The 26,569-nt window shown below is 42.4% G+C and overlaps 1 protein-coding gene across 26 annotated transcripts in view; it reads right to left on the bottom strand.

Annotated features, from left to right (window-relative positions):
- The window catches only part of KALRN (kalirin RhoGEF kinase), a 688,751-nt gene that overhangs the window by 363,265 nt on the left and 298,917 nt on the right, over positions 1 to 26,569 (bottom strand). For all 26 annotated transcript variants that reach the window (XM_031009044.3, XM_031009045.3, XM_031009050.3 and 23 more), the window contains exons 9-10: positions 25,874 to 26,104; positions 13,102 to 13,224 (exon numbers count right to left, since the gene is read on the bottom strand). In XM_031009044.3, coding sequence (XP_030864904.1) covers positions 13,102 to 13,224; positions 25,874 to 26,104 — 354 coding nt within the window. The remainder of the gene's footprint in view (positions 1 to 13,101; positions 13,225 to 25,873; positions 26,105 to 26,569) is intronic.

The raw sequence follows: 26,569 nt of genomic DNA, 5'->3' as shown, positions 1-26,569 counted from the left end.
AAGGGAGAGTCTGTTCTCACTTGGCTCATAGTGTCTCTCTACTTTTATCTCCCTTTTCTGGGGCCCCATGGCAGGCTCAGCTCCAGCCCAGTGACACACACCAAATGGAATCGCACATCTCCCTGACAGACTTGTCCTCCATATCAGATTCCACCGGCAGCCAACCCAGCCTTCCCCTGGTACTCAGTTTCCATAACCACAATTTTGTCCTGTTCCTAAGAGCCAGCCATTACCTTACCAGGTACCCCAAGAATCCTGCCTCTGAATTGCAGCCCAGCAGCTACAGCCCGGCAACCTGTTAAGAGCCTCCCAGGTGCAAACTGTCCAGCCTCCAACTTGGGTCGCTGAACACCACTGGCTCCTGGATGCCCAGCTGCTGGGTGTTCCCTGCCCCTAGGCAGTATATACCATTACTCTATTGGCTTTCCTTGTTTGACTGGTCAAATAAGGCATCCATCTCTTCCATAACACTTAACGCTTGATGATGTTTGTCAGTACCTGCAGCTGATCTGTCCTCTTGGCACCTGGCCATCTCAAAGCACAGGCCTACTCTTTCCCACATAGCTAAGTAGACCACACCATGCTGAATCTTGAGAGATGACAGCATTGGACTTAACAGCTTTGCCTGGAAGGGAGTGAAGCTTAAATATATTCTATTACCAGCCACCAGCACCAACATGATCACCATTTGCTGCCACAGAGACCCTCATTTATGGAGCATCTCCTGAGAATCAAATTCTTGATTAGGTACTTTCCATATATTATTTCTAACCTCCACATCACTCTTCAGGGTAGGTGTCACTCTCATTTTAGAGAGAAGAACTCTGGGGCTCAGAGAACTTAAGTGATTGTCACAAGGTCCAGGGCCAAAAGTGGAAAAAACAGACTGACCCCAAATGCTATGCTTTTCTTCACTATATCATATGTCCCAGTAGAGGGGAAATCAGAACTAAAGGGGACATCTCATATGGAGATAGGGGACTACTAGGGGGGTAGATTTTTGAAAGCTAGGACATTTCATTAGTGATAGCTTAATTTTAGCAAGAGGTAAAAGGAAAGGGATGAAATAACTATCTGGTCTGGGCCAAGTATAGTCCACCATTTTGTGCTAGAACATAGAAATGAAGACGCAGGCCAGATACCGGCCAAATCAATTGTTAAATAGGCCAAGCTTCAGCAAAGAGCAGAGCCAGCTGTCACCAATCATTCTTACATGTGCTTCAGATACACCAGAGGACAGGCAGAGAAGGGCAAAAGTCAGTCATATGCAGCCTGAGGCTGCATAGACACCTTTTGGGTTAAAAAGATGTCAAGGAGGACCATGAAGGTGACCCTCCATGATAGTCTGATGGAAATCTTAGAGGCAAGGAGGGAAAAAGTATCACTTAGGAGTCCTACAGCCACAGTGCTAATGTGCAGCTAGCTGTCTGAGGGATGACCCAGATCCACACATGGAAAGAGGGCTACGAACTGGCTCTGGGATGGAAATGAGGACCCCACCAGGCCTGATCCCAGAGACATCCGAGGTTCTTTTGAATCAAGAGACTCCACAGCAGGGTGGTTGACAGCCTGGACTCTGGAGCCAGACTACTAGGGCTAGAATATGAGCTCCACCATTCACTAGGTCTATCAACTTGAGCTACTCATTTAGTCTCTGTGCCTCAAATTCCCTATCTATAAATGAGAATTAGAAATATATATTAATAACTCATGGGATGTTGTGAGAAATAAATAAGTTAACATAAGAAAAATAATTCAAACAGTGTCCAGCACACAGAAAGTACCCAGTAGGTGTTATTATTGTTGTTGTTATTAAGGCCATTTCCTTCTCAAAAAGCGGAAGGAAAAAAATGGCAACCAGTGAACATACTATATTGAATCAAAAGCAGTCTGTGACTAGAAGAGTTGTCTTGGACTCAAAATCAGTATGCTGAATACAAAGTCAATATACAGTATACCACTTCTGTCTAATTTTTGTTTTGTTGTTGCCTTTCGGATCTCTTTGGAAAAGGCCAATCTTATCTGTAATAACAGCGAGTTTTTAAAAAGAAAAAAAAAAGACTTCCTTCCATTTCAGCTAACGGAGTGAGAAGGTTAAAGCCTCCTCTGGTAGTCAGGCTCAGTGTGATGATAATGATCCCAGCTGGATAAATCATGGAAAATTAGTGGGGCTGGGAAAATGGACACAGTAAGGACTGCCATTTCTTCTTGTCAAGAGTGGTTTCCTATAGCTTCATCTGAATTTTTTTTTAGCTTTCTTTAATTAAAGAAAATACAAAAGAGTCCAAAGAACTCACTCAAAATTTGACTCAAAAGATGCTTCCTCTAAAGTGCCAGACCCTGGGCTGGGGCTAATCAGGGTGACCCCCAGCACAGGGCAGTCTTGCTAATTCTATCAGGAGAGTACTCAGTTATGTTCCAGGTTATGTGGTTCTGGAGCCTGTGTTCTTATAAATATTCATCTGATCTACCTCTCTTATCATTCTTAGAGTTGAGAGGGACCTCAGAGATCATCTGGCCTGACATCTGCCCCACAAAGGCATTCGTTCCATAGCACTCATTCGTTTATCTTTCAAGTATCCATTGCATGTCAGGGTCACCACTGTGCTAGGCATTGGTTTAAAAAGACTGAGACAAAATTACTGCTCTGAGGAAGGTCACAGTCCAGCCAGATAGTGAGGATAGCATAAAACTGATTATGGCACTGTGCTAACTACCATAATAGAGATATGACCAGAGTAACTAGGTGACTAGAAAAGGGGCATCCAATCCAAACCAAGGAGGCTACTGAGGGCTTCCTAGAAGAGGTATACTTGAGACAAGTGTTTGAAGGTGATAGGAGCTGGTCAGTTAAAGGAGTGAGAAGGATTAAGGAGACAGCATTGAGACTTGAGAGCATGGCATGCTCAGGAAAACTCCAGGACAACAGGAATACAAGATGGGATAGAGGGAACACAGGAGGGGTAAAAGGTAAAGCCAAACAAAGTAATGGGCAGGTCATAAAGGGTTTATATTATCAAGAGTTTGAACCTTATCCTGATGGGGAGCCATCTATAGGTTCCATAACCATTGGAGATCATGATGATGAGATTGCATTTGAGGGAAGCCACTGTTGTGGCAGCGTGAGGATAGATTTAAGACAATGACTGGAGTCAGGGAAAACAGAAGGATATTGCAGTATTCCAAGCAAGAGATAATGAGGCTCTGATCTAAGGCAGTGGCAATGGGGATGGAAGGAAAGAAACACACGAAAGAGGCAGAATCAATAAGACTTTGCAATATTGCAATAGACTCAATGATGAGGAAGAGCAAGAGAAGAATCAAGAATGACTCCCAAGTTTCTGGCTCAAGCAAGTGGGTGGTTGGTGGCCTTCACTGGTATAACGAATGCAGGAATAAGAGCACACCGGAAGGGGTGGGAGGTGATATAATAAACTTTGGACACACGGAGTTTAGGAACCCTCTGAAAACTGCAATAGAGGTCTCCACAGAGCCAATGGGTTTATAAATATCGAACCCAGGGGTGAAACCAGAGATGAGACATGGATTTGGAAACCATCAGAGTAGGGGTGGCTGTTGAGACTGAGAGAGAGTCTAAATTGTTCAGGGAGTGTGTGTAAAGTGAGAAGAGAAGATCTGAGGAACAAATCCTGGGGAAAAGGGAAAAGAGTTTAATCAGGACCAGCCAGAAAGTCATAAGGAAACCAAGAGAGCACGATGTCAAGGAAGGCTTGGAAAAAGAGGGCTTTAAAAGGCAGAAGTGGGTGACAGGATTAAATGCTTCAGAACAGTCAATTAAGACCTGTTAAGTGGCCAGGTGCGGTGGTGCACACCTGTAAATCCTAGCATTTTGGGAGGCCAAGGTGGGCAATCACCTGAGGTCAGGAGTTCAAGACCAGCCTGGCTAACATGGCAAAACTCTGCCTCTACTAAAAATACAAAAATTAGCTGGGTGTGGTGGTGGGCACCTGTAATCCCAGCTACTCAGGAGGTTGAGGCAGGAGAATCGCTTGAACCCGGGAGGCAGAGGTTGCAGTGAGCCGAAATCGCGCCATTGCACTCCAGCTTGGGTGACAAGAGAGAAACTCTGTCTCAAAAAAAAAAAAAAAAAAGAAAAAGAAAAAAAAAGAGAAAAATCTGTTCAGTGTCTTTTGGATTTAGCAATAAATAATAAAGTTAGCAAATAAAAACCAGAGACTCCTGTTGGAGTCCCTGGTAAGATTAACCTCAGTGGGCCAGAGAGAACAAAAGCCAATGGCAGGGGTCGAGGGGAATGGAGGAGGTAAGGAAGTAGAGGCAGCAAATATAAACTCCTCTATCAAGAACTTGGACTACAAAGGGAAGGAGAAACAGAGGGGAAAGTAGAGTTCAGAGAAGCTGTTCTTGGTGGCTTGTATTTGTATTAATTTCTTTTTAAGATGGGAGAGGCTGGGCGCGGTGGCTCACGCCTGTAATCCCAGCACTTTGGGAGGCCAAGGCGGGTGGATCATTTGAGGTCAGGAGTTCGAGACCAGCCTAGCCAACATGGTGAAACCCCATCTCTACTGAAAATATAAAATTAGCAGGGTGTAGTGGCTCATGCTTTTGATCCCAGCTACTTGGAGGGCTGAGGCAGGAGAATCGCTTGAATCTGGGGGACAGAGATTGCAGTGAGCCAAGGTTGTACCACCACACTCCAGCCTGGGTGACAGAGCGAGACTCTGTCTCAAAAAAAAAAAAAAAAAAAAAAGATGGGAGAGAGTTGAGGGTGTTTAATCCTAAGGAAAAAAAGTTGCCTGTATCGGAAAACCTCCAGTGGGACAAAGCACACTACATCACAAGGCACTTCACTCTGTTTTGGACAGCTCATAAAAATGCAACCCATGGTTAGAAGTTACACCTGAATTAAGCTAAAATTGGCTTCACTATACCTTTTATTCTTATTTCATCTATAGGAAGCCTTCAACTATCAAACGCATCACCCCTGCCTTCCATAAAACATTCTTTACTTAAAACGAAACATATCCAGTTACTTCAACTTCACAATCATGGTAGCCTTCCAACAATTGTGGTGTATTTTGTCAATATCTTTTTAAAAATATATTTTCCAGAATTAGGCACAATTTTCCACATGTGATCTAAACAGTGACAGTATAATTATTATTTCTCTGGTTTAGATATTCTATTTTAATTTATATTATCACTCAAAAGCCTTTAACATTCCTCTCTGCTCTAAGAATAAAGTCTAAATCCTTGCATCTACAGGTCAAAGTTCTTGGGAGTTTATACACAAACTACACTTTTTGAACTTTTCTACAATGATTCACATTCTACCACATAGAACCCTTTGCTCTAACCAACTTAACTGATTTCATTTACAGTATCACAGATTTTTCCAGGAGATTCCAGGGAGCTTGAGGACTCCCACTATGACCATAGTTTTCCTTGACCAGAATTGAAATAATCTCAGAACAGCATTTTCCATATCTTCCATTTGATGGAGCAGACTATGGTCCTCTCCACTAACATGATGGCTCATTTCTGTGTTCCTCTTATCTTCATATTGTTTCTGCATAAGGTTCTACCCTCAGGTTTGTAGATTTCATACAGATGTGAAGCATCCTGATACACTGTCACTCTTCCCATTAGAACAAGTCCTTTCAACAAAGAATCCTCTTCTATTGCCATTTTCTGGTTATGAGCTCAATATCCTGAGGTCTCAGGACTACCTATTATATTTATCTTCTTGTGTTAAAAGTTTAAGTGCACTACTTGTTACACATGCCTTTTGTTGGTTTATTTATAAAGAAGCCTAAAAATATTGTTTGCAACCTGTATTCTTGGTATTTTTTGAAACCTAAGGTTATCTAAGCACATTTTATTTATAACACTCTTTTTCTATGTCACCTATGTAAAGCCTGACATATCTGATTTTGGCTTCACTGGGTTAATTTTCTCCCTCAACTTTAACATTCATTTAAATCTTTCTATATAGATCATCAAGGTTTCTGCCAATGTATATCCTTCCCAGTCCTTACAAGATGCACTCCATCCCTTGCCAGAAGCCCATCATCCTGGCTCTGTAGAACACAGTCCAGAAAACTTTTTAAACACCATCTACATAGGCAGGCATGTTTCTCAAAGCTTCCCTTCTTTGCTGTAGTTACTGCCATCACATGGAACGAGAGATAAAAACACCACCTGTGCTTTCAAATCTTTCAATTTGTTATTCAGAACGTATGTCATTAGGAATAAAACCCAATTTCTTCTGAATGTGCCATTTGTTCCCCAAAGGAAGCAGCAAATGTGGGTGACAGTTCATGGGGTTAATAAAAGGTTCATGGTAGGCTCTCTATAATATCTTGGATATTGGCTCCTGCCCTCTCCCAATTTTCTACATCATATCCACATAAAGTGACCTTCAAAACCCCTGACTGGAAGTTATCCACGAGATATAACATCTTTTTTCATCCTCAGTGTGTTCACCAGACGGTCTCCCATCAGCTCATACCAGTAACTTCTCCCTAGTGCTCCAGGGAGGGAAAGTTCTGAATCCACCCCAACGGGAAACGTGTCATGCAAGATCCAAAGGGCAAGACTATCCTTTATTTCTCTGCTGCTTCACATTCCTCCACTTGCCCACTTCATGACATTAATTTTTCTGCATTTTCCTGGCTTTCTTCCTCACTATTTTTTTTCATTTGCCTAAGAATCTTTCATCCTTGTTAAGAAGCTAGAGTGTGAAAAATCATCTATTTAAGCTCTCCCACCTTTTCCTTCTGCTTGCATTTGCAGCTGCTATAATTGGTCATCATCTCTGGCAAGAAGAGAAAGAAGGAACTTACTTTGAAGGTCACTGCATCACTGCATATTAACTGAATTGCCAGATGATGTAGCTTTCACTAGAAATGCCCCTTGAAAATCCTAAAGGAGCAAACATTATGCCTCTTTTCTTGTCACAGAATTTCTTAGAGGGTTAGAACATGTTTGATGCATTTTTTAAAATTAGATTTTGAGTTCCTCAAGACAGAAACTGTGGAACTCTAACTTTTCAGTGCCCAACACAGAAACTTGATGGGAAATGAAAATTGATGAGGGCTATTGTCCAACTCTGAGGGCACAGACTTTCCATCTCTGTGGATTATCCTATTTTATTTTGCCCTTATTACTATGGTAGGTTTGCTGATTGTACTCAGAGTATCTTCGGTGGGCAAGGTCACTGATAAATCCACTAAAATGCCTTCCTTCTATTCTTACCTATTTTGAATGATTTTTTTTTATAGTTCCAGTTTTACTAAGTCAACAAAGTATCAAGATAGCACAATGCAGTTGCCTACAGAGTTCAGAACATTTGTCATCATTGATTCTTTCTCTTACCACTTGTTTGGATTATCCATTCATTCTGTTAATTCTTCTTTCATAATAGCTCTTATTTTTTATTGTTATACTTTCAGTTCTGGGGTATGTGTGCACAACGTGCAGGTTTGTTACATAGGTATACATGTGCCATGTTGGTTTGCTGCACCCATCAACCCGTCATTTATATTAGGTATTTCTCCTAATGCTATCCCTCCCCCAGCCCCCTACCCCACAACAGGCCCCAGTGTGTGATGTTCCCCTCCCTGTGTCCATGTGTTCTCATTGTTCAGTTCCCACTTATGAGTGAGAACATGCGGTGTTTGGTTTTCTCTTCTTGTGTTACTTTGCTGAGAATGATGGTTTCCAGTTTCAGAATGATTTTTTTAAAGTGTGTTCAAGTTTGATAAAAAAACAAAACAAAACAAAAAAACCACAAGGGTTGGATAGAGAAACAAGTAACCAGAGATTACTGAATAAAGTACTTAATTGTGCCCATGTTTTTCTATTTCTTTAAGTCTTTCTTTAAATTGTCTGCTCTTTCAAAATGTTACATTAATGCTACTTAATATGTCTAGCTGCTTAAATGTGATTTGGTGCTCTGAGGCTTTAGATAATATATATTTGAACATAAACGCTTGCTAATTTTTGACTAAATTAGCATACAGAAAATCTGGCATTTCAGATAATGAGGCCATAAAGCAGACCACTAACAGAGCAGGCACAGCTGTTATGTAAACTACAGGCACTTGAATACTCACCTACCTCATAATAGCAAATATCTCAGGACAATATAACAGTACTACATTCTATTCCACCACCTGGGCAGACATGGACACATCTATCCCCTGACAGCCATCCTATTATGGGCAGGAACTCCATCTTATACTTGTTTATATTCTTGATGACACCTAATGTCTCTTAAAATATGTGTCTCTTAAAAACTACTCGGTGGCCTGAGTCATTTGGTGAGATTATAGGCAAACTGAGTCCATTAGTTGACTAAGGACCAGGAGAGGTTCCCACCAGTGCCCGGGACTTCTATTTGAGCACGCACAACCTCAGCAGCTTAGACTAGAAAACTGTAGACACAGATTCCCTGGTGTATCCCTTCCTGGGCCTTCACTCTGAATGTTGGATTCCTCCCTAGGGAGGCTGTCATGACTGCAAAGCCTTTCCCCAGTCAGCTCAGCTTCTATGTCAGCCATTCAAAGAGTGCCATCTGCAGGATGAACTGAGGACTCAAATATTTAATTCATCTTCAAATGGCATTTGAAGAATTTGTTTAAAATTTGTTCAAGAGCTATTAAACACAAAAGTTAAAGTTTAATGAAGGATAATGGATTGCCACATAAATTCTTCAAAGATATCATTTACATCTATTTTAATAGCTGCCCTAAATGTCTTTACTACAAAGACTGACCACTGGTAAGAATCACAGATGCCTCCACTATCCCAAGGGTGGAAATGTATTTGTTCAGGGGCTTTACACTGCCTCAACCCCTCCCCGTGGGTAGCCATTCCCTCTGTTGAGGGCTTGCTTTTCCTTGCAGAAGGACAAATTTCCAGGAGCTGTGACAGATGTAATAGCTGTCTTTCTGCTTTGATTCAAGACAATTTTTTGAACCTAAATACAGAGAATGGGTGCTCAGAATTCCTTTCTCATTATCAGTCTCAGGTAAAGGAATCCTAAATGATAAGGCTAAAAGAGGTCCCTTCACAGAATCATGATCCTTTAGAGTATTGCTTATAAGTTACCCCAGGCTCCTACCCCACAGCATATATGGCCTTCCTGAACACATCTCATAAACAGCAACCCAAACAAAGAACAAGAGTGTCCATGCTTTGGCTTTCTGTCATTGCTCTTCTTACTCGAGAACTTTTCAGTTCCTGATTAAAACCACTCCTCTTCTCCCAGTGGCCCTCATCTAATTGAGAGCAGAAACAAGAGAGAAAGAAGAACCCTTTCCTTCCTAGTTTACTCCCTTTTCACCACCTAAACATGGCAATCACGTTGTACAGAACAAAGCAGGTCTCAGACAGGCTGCTACTGACAGTCAACCCGCCTTCATTGTGGTCAGCATTGGTTTTCCTATGTGGACTAACAATCCCAGGATGCTGGGCCGCTCAATCTCCCAGAGTGGTGATGAAGGAATAAGGCAGGATTAATTCCCCAACTACAAGATCCAGCTCTGGAGGCTAATTTCAGGGTAATGGGATGGCTCACAAACCCCAGGTAAAGTGCTCCCTTTGAAGCTCACATCTGCTTTTCTCCTTTCCAGAGCAAACACTCCTTCTAAAAGCATGAGCCTTTTGGAAGTTAGAACTCTGTCTTCTCTTTCAAAAAAAATACAGTCTTATCAGAAAGCAGAGTCAGGGAGATGTGGATTATGCCAGTGGATTACTCATTGGAAGGGCCAGAGGAAAGTTGTAATGGATGTCAATAAGGGTGGCAACATCCCCCACCCTCACTCCCTTTCTCTTTGTCCCACACTTCCCATAAGCAAATGGGCACCTAGAAATGAATTTTATGCCCACTTCCTATACCTCAATAAGGAGGGACAGCATGGAATTAAGATAAGAACATGACTCTGGAATCCAACAGACCTGGGTTTGAATCTCAGCAGAGCCCCTGACAAGCTGGATGACTTGGGCACATGGAAGAACTTTCTAAGCCTCAGTGTTGTCTTCTATAAAACAAGGCAAATACTACCTAACATTCAGGATTGGTATAAGACAAGATATATAATGGAAACATAAGCTCTCAAAAATGTGTTCATTCTTTCTTTAGCATGAATTTAAATTCATGTGTCTTTGCCACTGATGGAAAGGCATTGTCCCATGTGAAAGGAATATCAGGCATCAGTGAGAAGGTGGAGGAACAGTTGGGAAAAATGGGACTGGGATGGCCATGGGTCTTGAATGGTTGTAACAAAATGCAAAAACTGCGGCCTATAACCAAAACATGGGCCTATAACCAAGATTGGCATTGCCTCTGAGGCTATATCAGGCAGAGGGCAAGGAAGATTGAGCTGGGTCAGGGCTATGGGTGGCTTTGGGGATGTCCTTTCTAAGTGAGGAATGCTGAGCCATAGGACAGCCCACAGGCAGAAGCACCAAAGCTATGGGATGGCCCTATTCCAACAGACCACCCCATGTACTACAACCTCCACTCTCAGCAGTCAGGGGATACTTGTGGCCCTCTCCCATCCTTTGCCCCCTAACAGCCTAGAAAGGAATGACCCAGGACCAGATATTGTGGATCTGTGCTGCATCTTGTCCATCATAAGGTGCATTGGGACCTGTGTCTATTACATTGGCAAAGTCCACCTCATTCTGCAGAAGGTCCTCATTGGCTATGAGGCTTTCTTTTTTTTTTATTGTGGTAAAATATACACAATATAACACTTACAATTATAACCATTTTAAAGTGTATAATTTAGTGGTATTAAGTACATTCACAGTGTTGTGGTGCAAGCATCACCATCATCCATCTCTAGAACTCTTCATCTTGCAAAACTGAAACTCTGTTATCAATTAAACCAGGGGTGTCCAATCTTTTGGCTTCCCTAGGCCACATTGGAAGAAGTCTTGGGCCACACATAAAATATACTAATGATAGCCGATGAGCTAAAAAAAATTGCAAAAAAAATCATAATGTTTTAAGAAAGTTTACCAATTTCTGTTGGGCAATATTCAAAGCCATCATGGGCCACATACAGCTCGTGGGCCATGGGCTGGATAAGCTTGCATTAAACAATAGCTCCCCATTCCTCCCTTTCCCCAGCCTCTGACAACCACCATTCTACTTTCCATCTCCATGAATTTCACTACTCTAGGTATAAGTAGAATCATAAAATATTTGTCCTTTTTGTGACTGGCTTATTTCACTTAGTATAATGTCTTCAAGGTTCCTCCATGTTGTAGCGTATGTTAGAATTCCCTCCTTTTTTAAGGCTAAATAATATTCTATTATCTGAATAGAACACATTTTGTTTATCCATGCATCCGTCAATGGACACTGGAGTTGCTTCCACCTTTTGAATATTGTGAAAATGGGTGTATAAATATCTGTTTGATGGCTGGGCACAGTGGCTCACACCTGTAATCCCTGCACTTTGGGAGGCTGAGGTGGGTGGATCACTTGAGGTCAGGAGTTCGAGACCAGCCTGGCCAATGTGGTGAAACCCCATCTCTACTAAAAATACAAAAAATTAGCCGGGTGTAGTGGCAGGTGCCTGTAATCCCAGCTACTCAATAGGCTAAGGCAGGAGAATCACCTGAACCCAGGAGACAGAGGTTGCAGTGAGTCATGATCACATCACTGCACTCCAGCCTGGGCAACAGAGCGAGACTGTCTCAAAAAAAAAATCTGTTTGAGTCCCTGCTTTCAGTTATGTTAGGGAGACAGCCTGAAGTGGAGTTGCTGGATCTATGGTACTTCTATTTTTAATTTTTGAGGACCCTCCACATTGTTTTCTACAGTGCCTGCACCATTTTACATTCTCATCAACAGTGCACAAGGGTTCTATATGAGGCTTTCTTTATCCCACAGGTTGGGTCCAATCCACCCATATTCCCTGGGCTCAGGTCGCCACTGACATGGTCTTTCTGCCTTCTATGAGGCCTCTCATTTTTCAGCATATGTTTGCAGGTCCCCTAGAGATGCAGTAATGCTCCATGACTTTCCTGTTCTTGCTTGGTTGTTGATATGCCATCTCTTTTTGCATCCATAGCACATAGTCTGTCTGGGGCTGGGAGCCTCCCTGGGTGAGGCCCAGGGCTCTGTACAATGCCCAAAGTAGGGCCCACATTGAGGGCTGTCTGCCTGGTGGGATCAAAGTCAGCTCTGGCTAAAGCAGTGATATGGCAAAACCTAGCTCTGTCATTCTCACTCCTTCAGCAGCACCCACCCCTCTGTCCCATATTGGCACCCTCCCTGCCTTACTCCTCATTATTTTGTTTTACATGGCAGCTGATCACGCCTGATAAAATAACTGGAGAGCAGTACTTCATCTCGAAAATGAAAATTTTCAGGACCCGTTTGGAAAAACTCCCCAATGCAGAAATATAACAGAGTTAGGATAACATTTTTGAGGTGGAGGCTCTGAACAAAAACACTTTAAAACAATTATACTATTAGACAAATGGTCAGGGCCTGTCATACAACATCTTTGTATAAATTCAAAAACAGTGCCCTTTTTGGATCAGGTGTGCAGCTCAGCTAAAAGACTGAACATTATATAAATGGCAGTTTAAATATTGTACAAATGACACGAAGGCAGGTTCTCTGGGCACATTCAACCCTGTGAGCGCATGGCTGGTGAGCAGGTGCCACCTATTTCTCCAGGTCCTGGAAGGTATGTGGCTTTGTAAATAGAGCTGGGACTGATTTTTAGCTCTCACTCACTGGCAGTGACAATCATAAGCAGTAGCCCTGGGGTTATGAGGAATCTAATAATGTCATTCCCTCCTGCCAGCACCACCTTGTGGACAAGGCATTTTTAGATCACACCAGCAGGAAGATTTTTTTCAAAGACCATAAATGTGGGCATCTATTTTACCACTCACCTAGAATCCAAAAGAAGACAAAGGACTCCTTGCATCAGGCAGGAAGGCAGCCCAGCAGCCACAGGTTATCAACCCATCATGCCTCACCAAACACCAAAGCCACAGCCCTGGTCTCCCTCATCTAGACACACACACACACACACACACACACACACACACACACACACACACACACACACACAAACAGCTTCTCACCTGAGCCACCTCTTCAAAGTCATCATGCCTCTTCTGCAAGGCCCGGGCTCGATGTAGGGACTTCCCAACTCCAGTGTGTTTGCTGAGAAAGGCCTCACCATGGTTTTCAATCCAGTCCAACACCTGGTCAAAGAAGGATAACAGCAACAATGACTTTCTAGCAGAAGGAAAGACGTGACAACATGTGCAACTGCTAGAGTCCTAACCACCCCCATATCCCATCCCAGTTGTAAAGCAGCAGTTCAGGTGGAAATGGTCAATCTGCTGTGAGTCCATGGGATTTCATTACTGTCATTGGCAATATCATAGTCCCACCTTTACCTAAATTCAACTTATCCTTTTTGATCTCCATATTATCCTTCCATTACTTTTTCCATTTTCTTAGTTCATTATTTTAAACAAGTTACACAGACCATCAGGCACAGTTTAACCCCCTCACCACTTCTACCCAATCACATAAAGATATTGGCAGGAAATTAGGTAGTAGCAGTTTGGGCAGTATCTTGGCCCTCATTACTCATCCGTCATGCTGCCATAAGAACACAAACAGCAATGGCGACCAGTCATGGGGATCCTGCCTCATTGTGCTCCTGGGACTTCCCTTCCTAATCTTGAAAGCAAAGTCCAGGGTAGTCAGTCCCCAGTTGGATGCTCATGATATCTGACCACTAGGACAACAGCCCCCTCTGGCTTCTTTCCATCTCCCTCCTCCAATCGATACCAACCAACCAAACAAACAAACAAATAAATTAAAGTGTTTGCATCCTAAGTCCTTTAATATCTGAGTCTCTTGGGAAGCAGTGGAGACTTCATGTTCTTCCAGGCTAAAGATCTAGTGATTTGGCTTCAAGACAGTTTCCTTGATATTTAGAGACACTGGAACAGAGACGCCTGGGCAATAGAGGGGTGAGAGAGAGGGGATGCTAAGAAGGGTGGAAAATAAGTTTTCCTGAGGGGCACTTGAGAGGCAGGATGGAAATCCCTTAGTAAAAGCCTTGACGTGCAGGGAGGATGAAAGCCTTTAATACCCATTTTGCATTCTTGCAGATGGCCTAACAAAAATGTGTGTATCCCAGAGATCATCTTTTGATCTCTGAAGAGTTGGTGCTCAGTAAATCAGGTGACCACAATTAAATTAGAATTACAGTATAGACACACCTGTTATAGATCCTGCTAAAACTCAAGTGAGCCCACTCACTGCCTGCAATATTAACCATTAACTAAACATTTAATTAATGATGTACTAGCCTTTCCAGATTTTGGAAGCACTTACTGGAAAATGGTTTAGATGAACTAGGTCTATTTAAAAGGATGGTTTAACTCATTCCTGTGTCTCAAACGGATTGCCCTGCAGCAAACAGAGGTAAAACCAAATCATTCCATTGACTACAGGCATGGGAGTTCTCTGACATTTGGGATATTTAATATCTGCAGTGTGCAAGGTATGAACATTTTCAAAGTCTTTGGTGACAGGATCACAAAGCCCACATCGTGATTGTGCTAGTTCAGAGAAAGGTATATATGAATATAAAAATGAGGCTTAACAAATAGCCACTTAATGAAGACAGGTGGAGTAACTGTCCATCATCATGAAGAAAAAAAGTTTTTTATAAATAAAAAATGAATTCATCTAAACATTATGGAGATTTTAAACACTTTATAATATATTCTGGAAATATACATATTTTAAGTATTCTGGAGGCACAACCCTAAAAAGAAATTGTGGTAGTGCTGGATTTTTACCTTTTGCAAACACTGAAAGGCAGCACTGAAAGGAACTTTACATGTTCATATCTTAGAAGAGCCTGCGTTTCTCTAGAATTACTTACGGTGAAACTTCAACCAAAAAAAATCAGGAGAGTATATTTTTACTTGGTTTGCCACAATTAGATCTCACAATTCTGTACTGTAACAGGAGTTACGAGCTTCAGCATGCAAGGTCAAAGGTAAATACTTGTAGTCACAAAGTTTCCCATATATTAGGTGCCAAGTATAGTAAAGTTTTAGGATTTTAATGCATAAACTTTCATCAATCCCTTTTGAAAACAAATTGAGGTTTGATGATAATTTTTTGCATACAAAAGAACTACCAGTGGTCATTTATGAATGTGTTGGAATTTATAACAGATTTTTCAGACTACAATTTTTTAAATTTAGTTTTGAGCACTTAAGTATGGCCTGCTTGTCTGGCAATGTTTTCATGAGTTTTGTTTTATTTCATTTTTTATCTCTAGCTTTAAGAAAATCGGTTATTCTGAAGCAAATTGGTTGAAGAGGAATATTTTTCATCTACTAGTTCACCCACATACAGTGTTTGCACTCCCCAGAAACGATTTCACAACTTCTAAATATTTTTTAAACGCAATTTGTTTCCTTTTTAAGTTACTTTGCTTTCTTTAAAATGTCAATTTATTTTTAGTGACACTTAGTTTTACTTAATTGGCTATGCCTTCATCACTTAAAAACCTATTTCTTTCATATTTGAGAAGCTTTTACTTCACTTTAACATAACTTTGATTGCTCTGTGATGCTCTAGTGCTATCATTTAGTCCAATTTCTACCATTAAAATTGAAGCTGTAGGGAAAATATGTGCAATTTCGACGAAAGTTCAGGAGCTATGCAGAAATCAATTTAACAAATCAAAAAGCAAATAATTTAGGAAGTTAACAAAATTACTTTAGTAATCCAGACTGAGAAAGTATTTGAGGCTAGATAAACATAGTCAATATATGAAGTATTGTTAAAGATTCTAATTTCTGACTATTTTGTTTCAGACAGTTCATTTAGAGCCATCATTGCATGATACATGTGTTTAGACCACATATTGTCTGGACCCTGATTCCATGTCCTCCAGCCTCGGGAGTACAATCTGACTTTCCATGCAGATCCTGCGCAGCAGAGAAACATGTTCCTGAGCAGACATCAGCAGTGCCTGACAATTACATTACACGTTATAAATTTATGTGTGGCTTGAGATTCTGGATATTTGTCAGTTTCTAGTGCATTCCATTAAGATGAACAAGGTCCCAGAATCTGAACGTCAATGGTTAAAGAATAAATTGACTTTCTAGTCAAATTCTGGACCCTACCTAAGTACAAGCACCCATCAAGGTACTCCTTATAATCTTATTCCTGAATAATTTCTCTTCATCTACAAGGCATATTTAAAATACTCAATTACCAATCATAGTCAGGATATACAGCATGATAGTCATTCATACCTATCGATGGCTCTGAATTGGTATTTGAGCATTTCCAATTTTGGAGGTTTTATCTTTTTGTTTTTGTCAGGCAGCAGAGAAGCATGTGTGGGTATATAAGTATTCACATATTCGGACATTTATTTAATAGTCTTATTGTGCCACAGTGTCAGGCACTAGAGCAGCTCTGGAGGTGGGGGTGTAGCAGTAAACAAGGCAGGCATGGCCTGATGCTGAGAACTCAGTCTATAGGGGTAACAAGCACTAGACACTAAATCACACAATTCATCATTCATTGCAAAGGTGAAAAGTGTCAACAGCCAAATGCATCTTCTCTGGGGAGTCACAGAAGGTTTCTCAGGAGAAGTGAGGTTTAGCTGAGATCTGAGAGAGAGTAGGATTTAACCAAATTAGGAATTGAAAAGACCAGCATGGCTTACGTAGGGGATAAGTAGGAAATGGACCCTGAAAAGGCAGGAACCAGATTGTGGTGAGCCCTGGTGTGCTGAATGGGAGAATCCACTGTTCATCCTAAGAGCCACTGAAGGGCTGCAAGGAGGATAAAGACACTTTTCATTTTCAGTTATAAATTATTGCTCTGACTGACTAGGTGCAGTGGCTTATGCCTGTAATCCTGTCCCTTTGGGAGGCAGAGGCAGGTGGATTGCTTGAACCCAGGAATTTGAGACAAGCCTCCGTAACATGGCAAAACTCTGTCTCTACAAAAAATACAAAAAAAATTGCCAGGCATGGTGGTGCACACCTGTAGTCCCAGCTACCCAAGAGGCTGAGGAGGGAGGATCCCCTGAGCCTAGGAGTTGCAGGCTGAAGTGATCTGTGATATCACCATTCCAGCCTGGGCAATAGAGTGAGACCTTGTCTCAAATATATGTGTATATATATTGCTCTGACTGCTTTGTGGAGGATAAACTGGAGAAGGCAAGAGTAGAGAAGGGAAAACAGGAGGCAGAAATTCTGACAAGAGGTGATGGTGACCCAGGTGAGGCCAATGGCAGTGTCTATAGATAGACAGGCTGGGGGAAAGAATTGCCAGGACTTGGTAATTGGCTATGGGGGAGATGGAGAGGCAGGTGGTAAGCCTGGCCCCCAGGGGCATGTCTTGAATAACTGAGTGGAAGGTAGAACTAGTCACTGGTACAGGAGTGAATGAGTTATGAGGGGTAGCACAGACATAACATATTTTTTTTCCTTAAGATTTTTTTCCCTTTCCATGCTCATACTCTCGTTCTGAGAATGACTATGGAAAGGGATACTCAGGGGCATAAGTGACAGTGATTTGTGCCCCTGAACTGGAATGGGAAATAGTACTCAATAATGGTTGTCAGTCAGATTCTGGGAAAGATGTGCCTTTAGTTTCAAAGAAGTAATTTATACACTAAGGCTTAAAAATAAATTATAAATTGTTAATCTAGCTGAATCCCAATAATAAAACGGAATACCAAATCCATTTTAAAAACATAACTTCAACCTAAGTGCCCACCAGTGGATGACTGGATAAAGAAAATGTGGTATATATCAACAATGGAATACTATTCAGCCATAAAAAAGAATGAAATCATGTCTTCTGCAGCAACATGGATGGAACTGGAGGCCATGATCTTGAGTAAAACAAGTCAAGTACAGAAAGACAAATATCACATGTTCTCACTTATATGTGGAAGATAAATAATGCATACACATGGATGCAGAGTGTGGAGTGCTAGACAATAGACACCGGAAAGGGAGAAGGGGCTGGGTGATGAGAAATTACTTAATGAGTACAATATATGTTATTTGGGTGATGGATATCCTAAAAGCTCTGACTTTACCACTACACAATCTACGTATATAACAAAATTATACTTGGACTCCGTATATTTATACAAAAATAAATAAATAAATAAATAAATAAATAAATAAATAAAGACATACCCTCAGACTTAAATGAAATTAACCCATGAATTCTCAAAAGGGCTTTTCACCAGGGTATACTTTTTGAGCAGCCCGTTACCTTGACATACAAAGTCTCCTATACCTGGCCCTACCCCCTCTTAATCCCACCTCTAGTGAGTTCCTGCCTCACCCCCCAATACCCTAAAAGCTGCCTCTCATCTCCTAAGTTTTGCTCTGTTTTTCCCTTCACTTTCCATATCCTTTCCTCTCGTGTACCCACTTTCCAGGCTACCTCCTACTTATCCTTTAAGCTCTGCCTCAAAATCATTGGCTATGGAAAGCCTTAACTCGTTAATAACACATTCAGGCTGGAGTGGGTGTTTCTCTTATTCTGTTGAAACTACAGTTATTGCCCACAGGCCTGTCTCTCACACTAGACTCCAACCTCTTTGTACTCCCAGGACAGAGTGTGGTACTCAGCACAGAGCAGTTGCTTAATACATGTTTAATTGAACTGAACTCAAACTGACCCCTCTAATGCAGAACTTTGGAGTGAACATCTCCTGCTCTACACTCCCACTGTAACTCTATCTCAGTCTGCACTCAAAGTTCTCTCTTTGTGCATCTCCACCTTCTCCACTGCCCCACTAAGCAGGTAGTTAGTTCTTAGAAGGATGTAAAGAGTATGGGTTTTTCACCATTTGTATGCTACCCTTCCCTCTCCTCTATCACACAGCATCCTTGCCTGCATCTTGCTCTTGGAAGATACACAATGACTGTTTATAGCCATGAATTGCCACGTGCATATGTGGCCAAGGTCCCTGCCCTGCTCGTCTTGAGAGGAATTTTGCCACCCCATTCAGGAATGCCATCACTAAGGATAACAACGCAGGTGAGCCCAGGCTCCTTGCCACTACAGCAGGCAGGCAGTCTTGTAACAACTTGTAAAGATCTTCTTGGTTTCTCGTCTTGACTTTTCAACCAGAAAGTAGTCTTTTCCAAGAACAGTCTTTTCCAAAAGAGATGCTCACATCCTTGACTAGATTTGAAAGTTAACCTAACAGCCATTATGCATAATTCCCTAATCACCCCCTTTCTTCCTCATCTAATTGTGTTTATTCCAACCAGCATACAATCAAGATGCAATGCCTTTCAGCACAGGAGACAGTCTTTTCTAATTTCCAAGGAGAAGGGAAAATGTTCTTTTCTTTTTTCTTTTTCTTTTTTTTGAAATGAAGTCTCTCTCTGTTGCCCAAACTGGAGTGCAGTAGTGTGATCTTGGCTCACTGCAGCCTCTGCCTCCCAGGTTCAATCGATTCTCCTGCCTCAGCCTCCTGAGTAGCTGGGATTATAGGTACGCACCACCATGCCTGGGTAATGTTTTGTATTTTTAGTAGAGACGGGGTTTTGCCATGTTGGCCAGGCTGGTCTTGAACTCCTGACCTCAGCTGATCTACCTGCCTTTGCCTCCCAAAGTGCTGGGATTACAGGTGTGAGCCACCACGCCCAGCTGGAAAATGTTCTTTTGAAGAGAATTATTAACAAAGAATCTCTGTATAGTGGCCATGAACGCATCTGAGCTCATGGGAAACCACTCTGGTCTTAAGGACTTTGTAAATACCATTCCATGTGACAGAACCTCTTCTTCTTTTTTTGGAGACAGAGTCTCACTCTGTCACCCAGGCTGGAGTGTAATGCCACAGTCTTGGCTCACTGCAACCTCCACCTACTGGGTTCAAGTGATTCTCATGCCTTAGCCTCCTGAATAGCTAGGACCACAGGCACACACCACAATACCCAGCTAGTTTTATTGTGTTTTAGTAGAGACAGGGTTTTACCATGTTGCCCAGGCTGGTCTTGAATTCCTGAGATTAGGCAATCCGCTCACCTCAGCCTCCCAAAGTGCTAGTATTACAGGCATGAACCACAGTGCCCAGTCCCAGAACCTCTTCTTAAACACATCCTCATTGCTCATTCATTCAGCTCTCCACTCACTCATCACCAGCTATCGCCATATGACACACAGCATACTTGCTTGGTTTGGGTGTTGTTTTATTTCCACCCCTGACTGTAAGCTCTATGTAAACAGGGGGTTCATTTGATTTGCTGCTGTTTTCTTCTCAGAGTATTTGCTGAATAAATGGGTAAGTGAATAACACATATAATTTGAAAACTTCCTGAGTGGGAAGAACAAAACCCATGAAAAGAAATGGAGACGTTTTGCAACCATATGTGGAATCAGAATCTCACCTCTCTGATTCCTCACCTGGTTCTCTCTGATAAGTCATCTTATTTGAAATAGGTTATTCAGCTTGTGTCATAATTGGATCCACGGGTAAAACACGAAGATGCTTGATGTTTTAGGTAAACTAAAGAATTATCCTCTCTTAATTCCTACCTCTCAGCCCTCAGCCCCCTACATTTAGAAAGCCATTATTCTGATGTAAATTAAGGATCATTTATATGCCATCAGGCATCTACAAGACATTTTGTTCTGTTAAAGGTTCAAGTACACACAGTGTGAAGAGCACTCAGGAGAGTCTGCCACATCATTATTTCTGTCTCCTCACACAGCACACTGAGCACTAGTTCCGAAGGGGAGCAGCTCCTAGGCTGCCTGTACCACCCAGCTCCCCATCGGCTGCAATTGGAGAGCATGCAGGCATCACTTGAAATGCCCAATTACCAGCAACTCATTTTGCGTCCCCTCTTTGGAACAAATATGATCAAAATAAATGTCTTGCTATGGCAGGAGAAGCCATCATTCTTCTGAGAGGGCTCAGCAGAAACTCATTAGCAGGTGTACGGACTGTGCTTCCACTGAGAGCTGCAATCCTGTCACCTGGCAGACCCGAAGTTGGGTGGAAGCCAGCTGAGGGTCCAGAGACCCAAAGTCTCAGCTGCCCCTAACCCTGGGCCTCTCCAGCCCCAGCCCACCTGCACCCGTCCCCTCCCAGCAGAGCAGAGGCTGGGTCCTCCCACCTCTCTGAGAGAACCTCCTCTGCCTGGTACCTTGCTGTCTGTTTCTGGAGGCACTATACTTTTTAACACTAAGGCTTCAAACTCTTGCCAACAGTTTTGAACTTCAGAATGCTTAAGAATCACCTGGGGTTCTTTTTAAATTATAGGCTTCACCCCATTCCCAAATTCTGAATCAAGAAATGTAGAACAGGGCCTGATAATCTGTTTTTAAAAAGCCCTCCACTCTGCCCAGATGATTTTAATGCAGGGGTCCAAGTATCACACTTTGAAAAACGTAGTTACATATTCACATGTGATGCCTCCCTCCTTTTCTGTAACAAATGGAAAATAATTTTTAGTGATTTTTTTTCCATTTTGGGTTTCCTTGCATCCAATACAGGAGCACCCAGATTCATAAAGCAAGTTCGCAGGGACCTACAAAGAGAGTTAGACTCCCACACAGTAATAGTGGGAGACTTTAACACCCCACTATAAATATTAGACAGATCAACAAGACAGAAAATTAACAAGGATATCCATGACTTGAACTCAGCTCTGGACCAAGCGGACCTAATAGACATCTACAGATCTCTCCACCCCAAATCAACAGAATATACATTCTTCTCAGGACCACTTCGCACTTATTCTAAAACTGACCACATAATTGGAAGTAAAACACGCCTCAGCAAATGCAAAAGAACGGAAATAATAACAAGCAGTCTCTCAGACAACAGTCCAATCAAATTAGAACTCAGGATTAAGAAGCTCACTCAAAACCACACAACTACATGGGAACTGAGCAACCTGCTCCTGAATGACTACTGGGTAAATAATGAAATTAAGGCAGAAATAAAGAAGTTCTTCGACACCAATGAGAACAAAGACACAACGTACCAGAATCTCTGGGACACAGCTAAAGCAGTGTTCAGATGGAAATTTATAGCACTAAATGCCCACAGGAGAAAGCAGGAAAGATCTAAAATTGACACTGTAACATCACAATTAAAAGAACTAGAGAAGCAAGAGCAAACAAATTCAAAAGCTAGCAGAAGACAAGAAATAACTAAGATCAGAGAAGAACTGAAGGAGATCAAGACACGAAAAACCCTTCAAAAAATCAGTGAATCCAGGAGCTGATTTTTGAAAAGATTAACAAAATAGATAGATCACTAGCCAGACTAATAAAGAAAAAAAGAGAGAAGAATCAAACAGACACAATAAAAAATGATAAAGGGGATACCACCAATAATCCCACAGAAATACAAACTATTATCAGAGAATACTATAAATACCTCTATGCAAATAAACTAGAAAATCTAGAAGAAATGGATAAATTCCTGGACACATACATCCTCCCAAGACTAAAGAAGTTGAATCCCTGAATAGACCAATAACAAGTTCTGAAATTGAGGCAGTAATTAATAGTCTACCAACCAAAAAACGTCCAGGACCAGATGGATTCACAGCCGAATTCTAACAGAGATACAAAGAGGAGCTGGTATCATTCCTTCTGAAAGTATTCCAAACAATAGAAGAAGAGGGACTCCTCCCTAACTCATTTTATAAGGCCAGCATCATCCTGATACCAAACCCTGTCGGAGACACGACAAAAAAAGAAAATCTCAGGCCAATATCCCTGATGAACATTGATGCAAAAATCCTCAATAAAATACTGGCCAAATGAATCCAGCAGCACATCCAAAAGCTTATCCACCATGATCGAGTCAGCTCCATCCCTGGGATGCAAGGCTGGTTCAACATACGCAAATCAATAAACATAATCCATCACATAAACAGAATCAATGACAAAAACCACATGATATCTCAATAGAGGCAGAAAAGGCCTTTGATAAAATTCAACACCCCTTCATGCTAAAAACTCTCAATAAACTAGGTATCTCAAAATAATAAAAGCTATTCATGACAAACCCACAGCCAATATCATACTGACTGGGCAAAAGCGAGAAGCATTCCCGTTGAAAATCGGCACAAGACAAAGATGCCCTCTCTCACCACTCCTATTCAACATAGTATTGGAAGTTCTGGCCAGGGCAATCAGGCAAGAGAAAGAAATAAAGCGTATTCAAATAGGAACAGATGAAGTCAAATTGTCTTTGTTTGCAGATGACATGATTGCACATTTAGAAAACCCCGTCATCTCGGCCCAAAATCTTAAGCTGATAAGCAGCTCCAGCAAAGTCTCAAGATACAAAATCAATGCAATTGATTTTTTGCACAATTCTGGAATGTGCAAAAATCACAAGCATTCCTATAAACCAATAATAGAGAGCCAAATCATGAGTGAACTCCCACTCACAATTGCTACAAAGAGAATAAAATACCTACGTATACAACTACAAGGGATGTGAAGGACCTCTTCAAGGAGAACTACAAACCACTGCTGAAGGAAATAAGAGGACACAAATAAATGGAAAAAGATTTCATGCTCATGGATTTACAAACAAGAAAGTGATGAACTGACAGGGTCTTAATTTCAGAAAGGCTCTCATTTTTGAAAGCATGATGCAGAACAACCACAGGTGTGGTTTTATACTTTTTCTTAGCTTTAGTTTAGAGTGGCCACAGAAAAGTCAGATTACAGCAGTTCCCTGATAGTTGGAGTCTGGAATGCCACCCTCCCCTTGGGGAGGCCTTTCACACACCCTCCTTGCAGCCCCTCTGCAGCTCTCCAGGACAACAGCTATAAAATCAGCACGAGGGTAAAGAGGACACCATGGATATTGCACAATTCATGGCCCAGATCATCTCTGAGAGTAATGGAGAGTTCACTGAAATAGCAACGCCTCTCCTTTGTACCTTCAGAGGCTGGTACCTCACTCTGTCTCAATCATAGACTGCCTCCTGTGCTCTCCTGTGCTCAGGAGTGATATATTTATCAGGATAGCTCCAGATGGCAGGAGTAGGCAACTGATTCACTTGCTTCTCCACTCCCGGCAGGCCCCACAAGGGCTTCAGAACTGCAGCCAGCACATCAGTAGTGCCCATTTCTCCTGGGACTGAGGTGTTGCCTCTGATAACTCAACTGATGCTCCAGTCAGAAGAGGACTCTTCAAGGGGAGTTATGACAGCCCAAGAAGTGGGGACATGCTCGAAGGCCCATCTGTTCCTGGGACTGATTGCACAGTGACTATCCCCCTATTCAGAGAGTGTCACAGTCAGTGATAACAATGCTCAACTCTCCCTCCACTCTGCCTGACTACTTCAGGCACCCAGCATCAGAGGCCCCTCTAATGACACCTGTGAAGGGAACAAATATCCCAAAGACATGTACAGTTGGCTCTCAATTTTCCATGTGTATTTCACTATACTGGAAATATACAATGGATTACATTGTATTATATAATACAGTAGATAAATTAGATTATACTTGGATTATACCTGGTTGATACCACAAAAGAATGAAAGGAGAGTGAATTGTTATTTTATATGTATAATCCTGGAGTTACACGGTAGCCACAGAAAAGTCAAACAGGTGTTTGAACACGAGTGCGTCCACCCCAGCAGCTTCTCTGCAGCTCTGCAGAGCCCATCCTAGGACAACTAAGCCCATCCTTAGTTTTCCTATGGTGAACTAAGAGGCAGATGACAGTGAGCCTGGATCTCAGTCCCCATCTCCCAGCCAGCTCCCCCCGCGCTAGTATATTAGTCCTCCAGCAAAGATCCCAGGGTCCTCTGGAAGACAGAAACAGAGAAAGTACAAGGAGAAAAGAATGGGTTATTTCATCTGAAAGGGCATTTGTAGCAAGATTGTCCTTTTGTGGTCAGAAACATAACCATTTCTTTATTATTAGTGGTAAAGGAAAAAGCAACAACTGATGTCATAATACAAAAAAAAAAAACTACATAAAGTCAGGAATAACCTGTAATCATGAAACATACACTGAACAACAGCCCAGGTTTTAAATCTGATTTTCCTGGTCCAACCTTGTCAAGGAATCCTCTGAAGGCTCCTGTACTCCACTTCACCTTCACTCTGGCAGGCCACCTGCATCCCAGATGGACCGTATGTGGGGTCCAAGCCTGACAGTGCTTGGATAACCCACCACCACCAAGCTGTCTAGCAATCATTGCCTGAGTGTGGGTCAAGCTCACCAAAAGAAAAATGTGCCATGTTGGCCCTAATCCTAACTCATATTGACACTTTGGGAGGCCGAGGCGGGCGGGTCACCTGAAGTCAGGAGTTCAAGACCAGCCTGGTCAACATGGTGAAACCCCATCTCCACCAAAAATACAAAAATTAGCTGGGTGTGATGGCACATGCCGTTAATCCCAGCTACTTGGGAGGCTGAGGAACAAGAATCGCTTGAACCCAGAAAGCGGAGGTTGCAGTGAGCCAAGATCACACCACTATACTCCAGCCCAGGCGGCAGAGTGAGACTCTGTTTCCAAAAAACAAAACAAAACAAAAGAAAAATGTGCCACATGACTACGAGGAATTGCGGTTCCTGAGACTGAGTCTCCCTTTCCAACACCACGTGGTGAGAAGGCCAGTCTATAAAGTCACTTAGGCAAGAAATATGCAATTCACAGGTCCAGTTTTTGTTTTGTGTTTTGGTAGGGTTCTGTGGAGCAGTTGAGAGCTGAATTTCATTATGTCCTTCTATAAATCTCCTAAGCCTGATCACCTAGGTCAGGGACTTGAGCTCGGTCTGCTTCCTAGAATGGATAATGGACACCAGGGCTCAGAGCCTGTTACCTGCTGTACATCCTGCTGGAAGACGCAGAGCTGCAGCCGCTGGTGGAGCCGCACCTTGCGGTGTTGCCAGATGCTCTCCAGCCGTCGCTGGTGATGTAACACCTCATGCACCACGTCCAGCACCTGGTGCACTGCCTTGGAGTAGTTGGCTGTGGCCGTGAGGGATTCGGAGTTCCCAGGGCTCAGGGGCCGCTGCAGCACATCTAGTAATGCTTTGCCATCCTGGCTGACCTGCAGGAAAGAGAGAAGTTTAAGTTAAGGGAAAAGGGTGATAGGCAGGGCACAGAGAGAAGCAGGAAGTGTCTGCCTGAGGGTCCCTGACTAGGCCTTCTGAGAATCTCAGGCATTCCATACCCAGACACCTAGCCAGCCAGAGCTGCCATGGGGCCCATCCTCCAGCCTGGTGGAGGGCAGAGCAGCTGGAATCCCCTGATGTGGGAGTTGCTGGAGTGCTGGCCAGTTGTCTGTGAGACTCTCTCCCCTCCTAAATTTCAGCTCTGTGAGGGCAGAGACACTGCCTACTTGCTGCTCTCGCCCCAATGCCCAAAACAGTGCCTGGCACACAGTAGGCACTTGGTAAATTTTTGTTGGTTTGTTTGTTTTTGAGACAAAGTCTTACTCTTGTCCGCAGGCTGGAGTGCAATCAATGGTGCGATCTCGGCTCACTGCAACCTCTGCCTCCCGGGTTCAAGCGAT

Source organism: Gorilla gorilla, chromosome 2 (assembly GCF_029281585.2).
Source record: "Gorilla gorilla gorilla isolate KB3781 chromosome 2, NHGRI_mGorGor1-v2.1_pri, whole genome shotgun sequence".
Lineage (NCBI taxonomy): Eukaryota > Metazoa > Chordata > Mammalia > Primates > Hominidae > Gorilla > Gorilla gorilla.
Note: the sequence above shows the minus strand (reverse complement) of the source record. Positions and strands in the feature narration are given on the sequence as shown.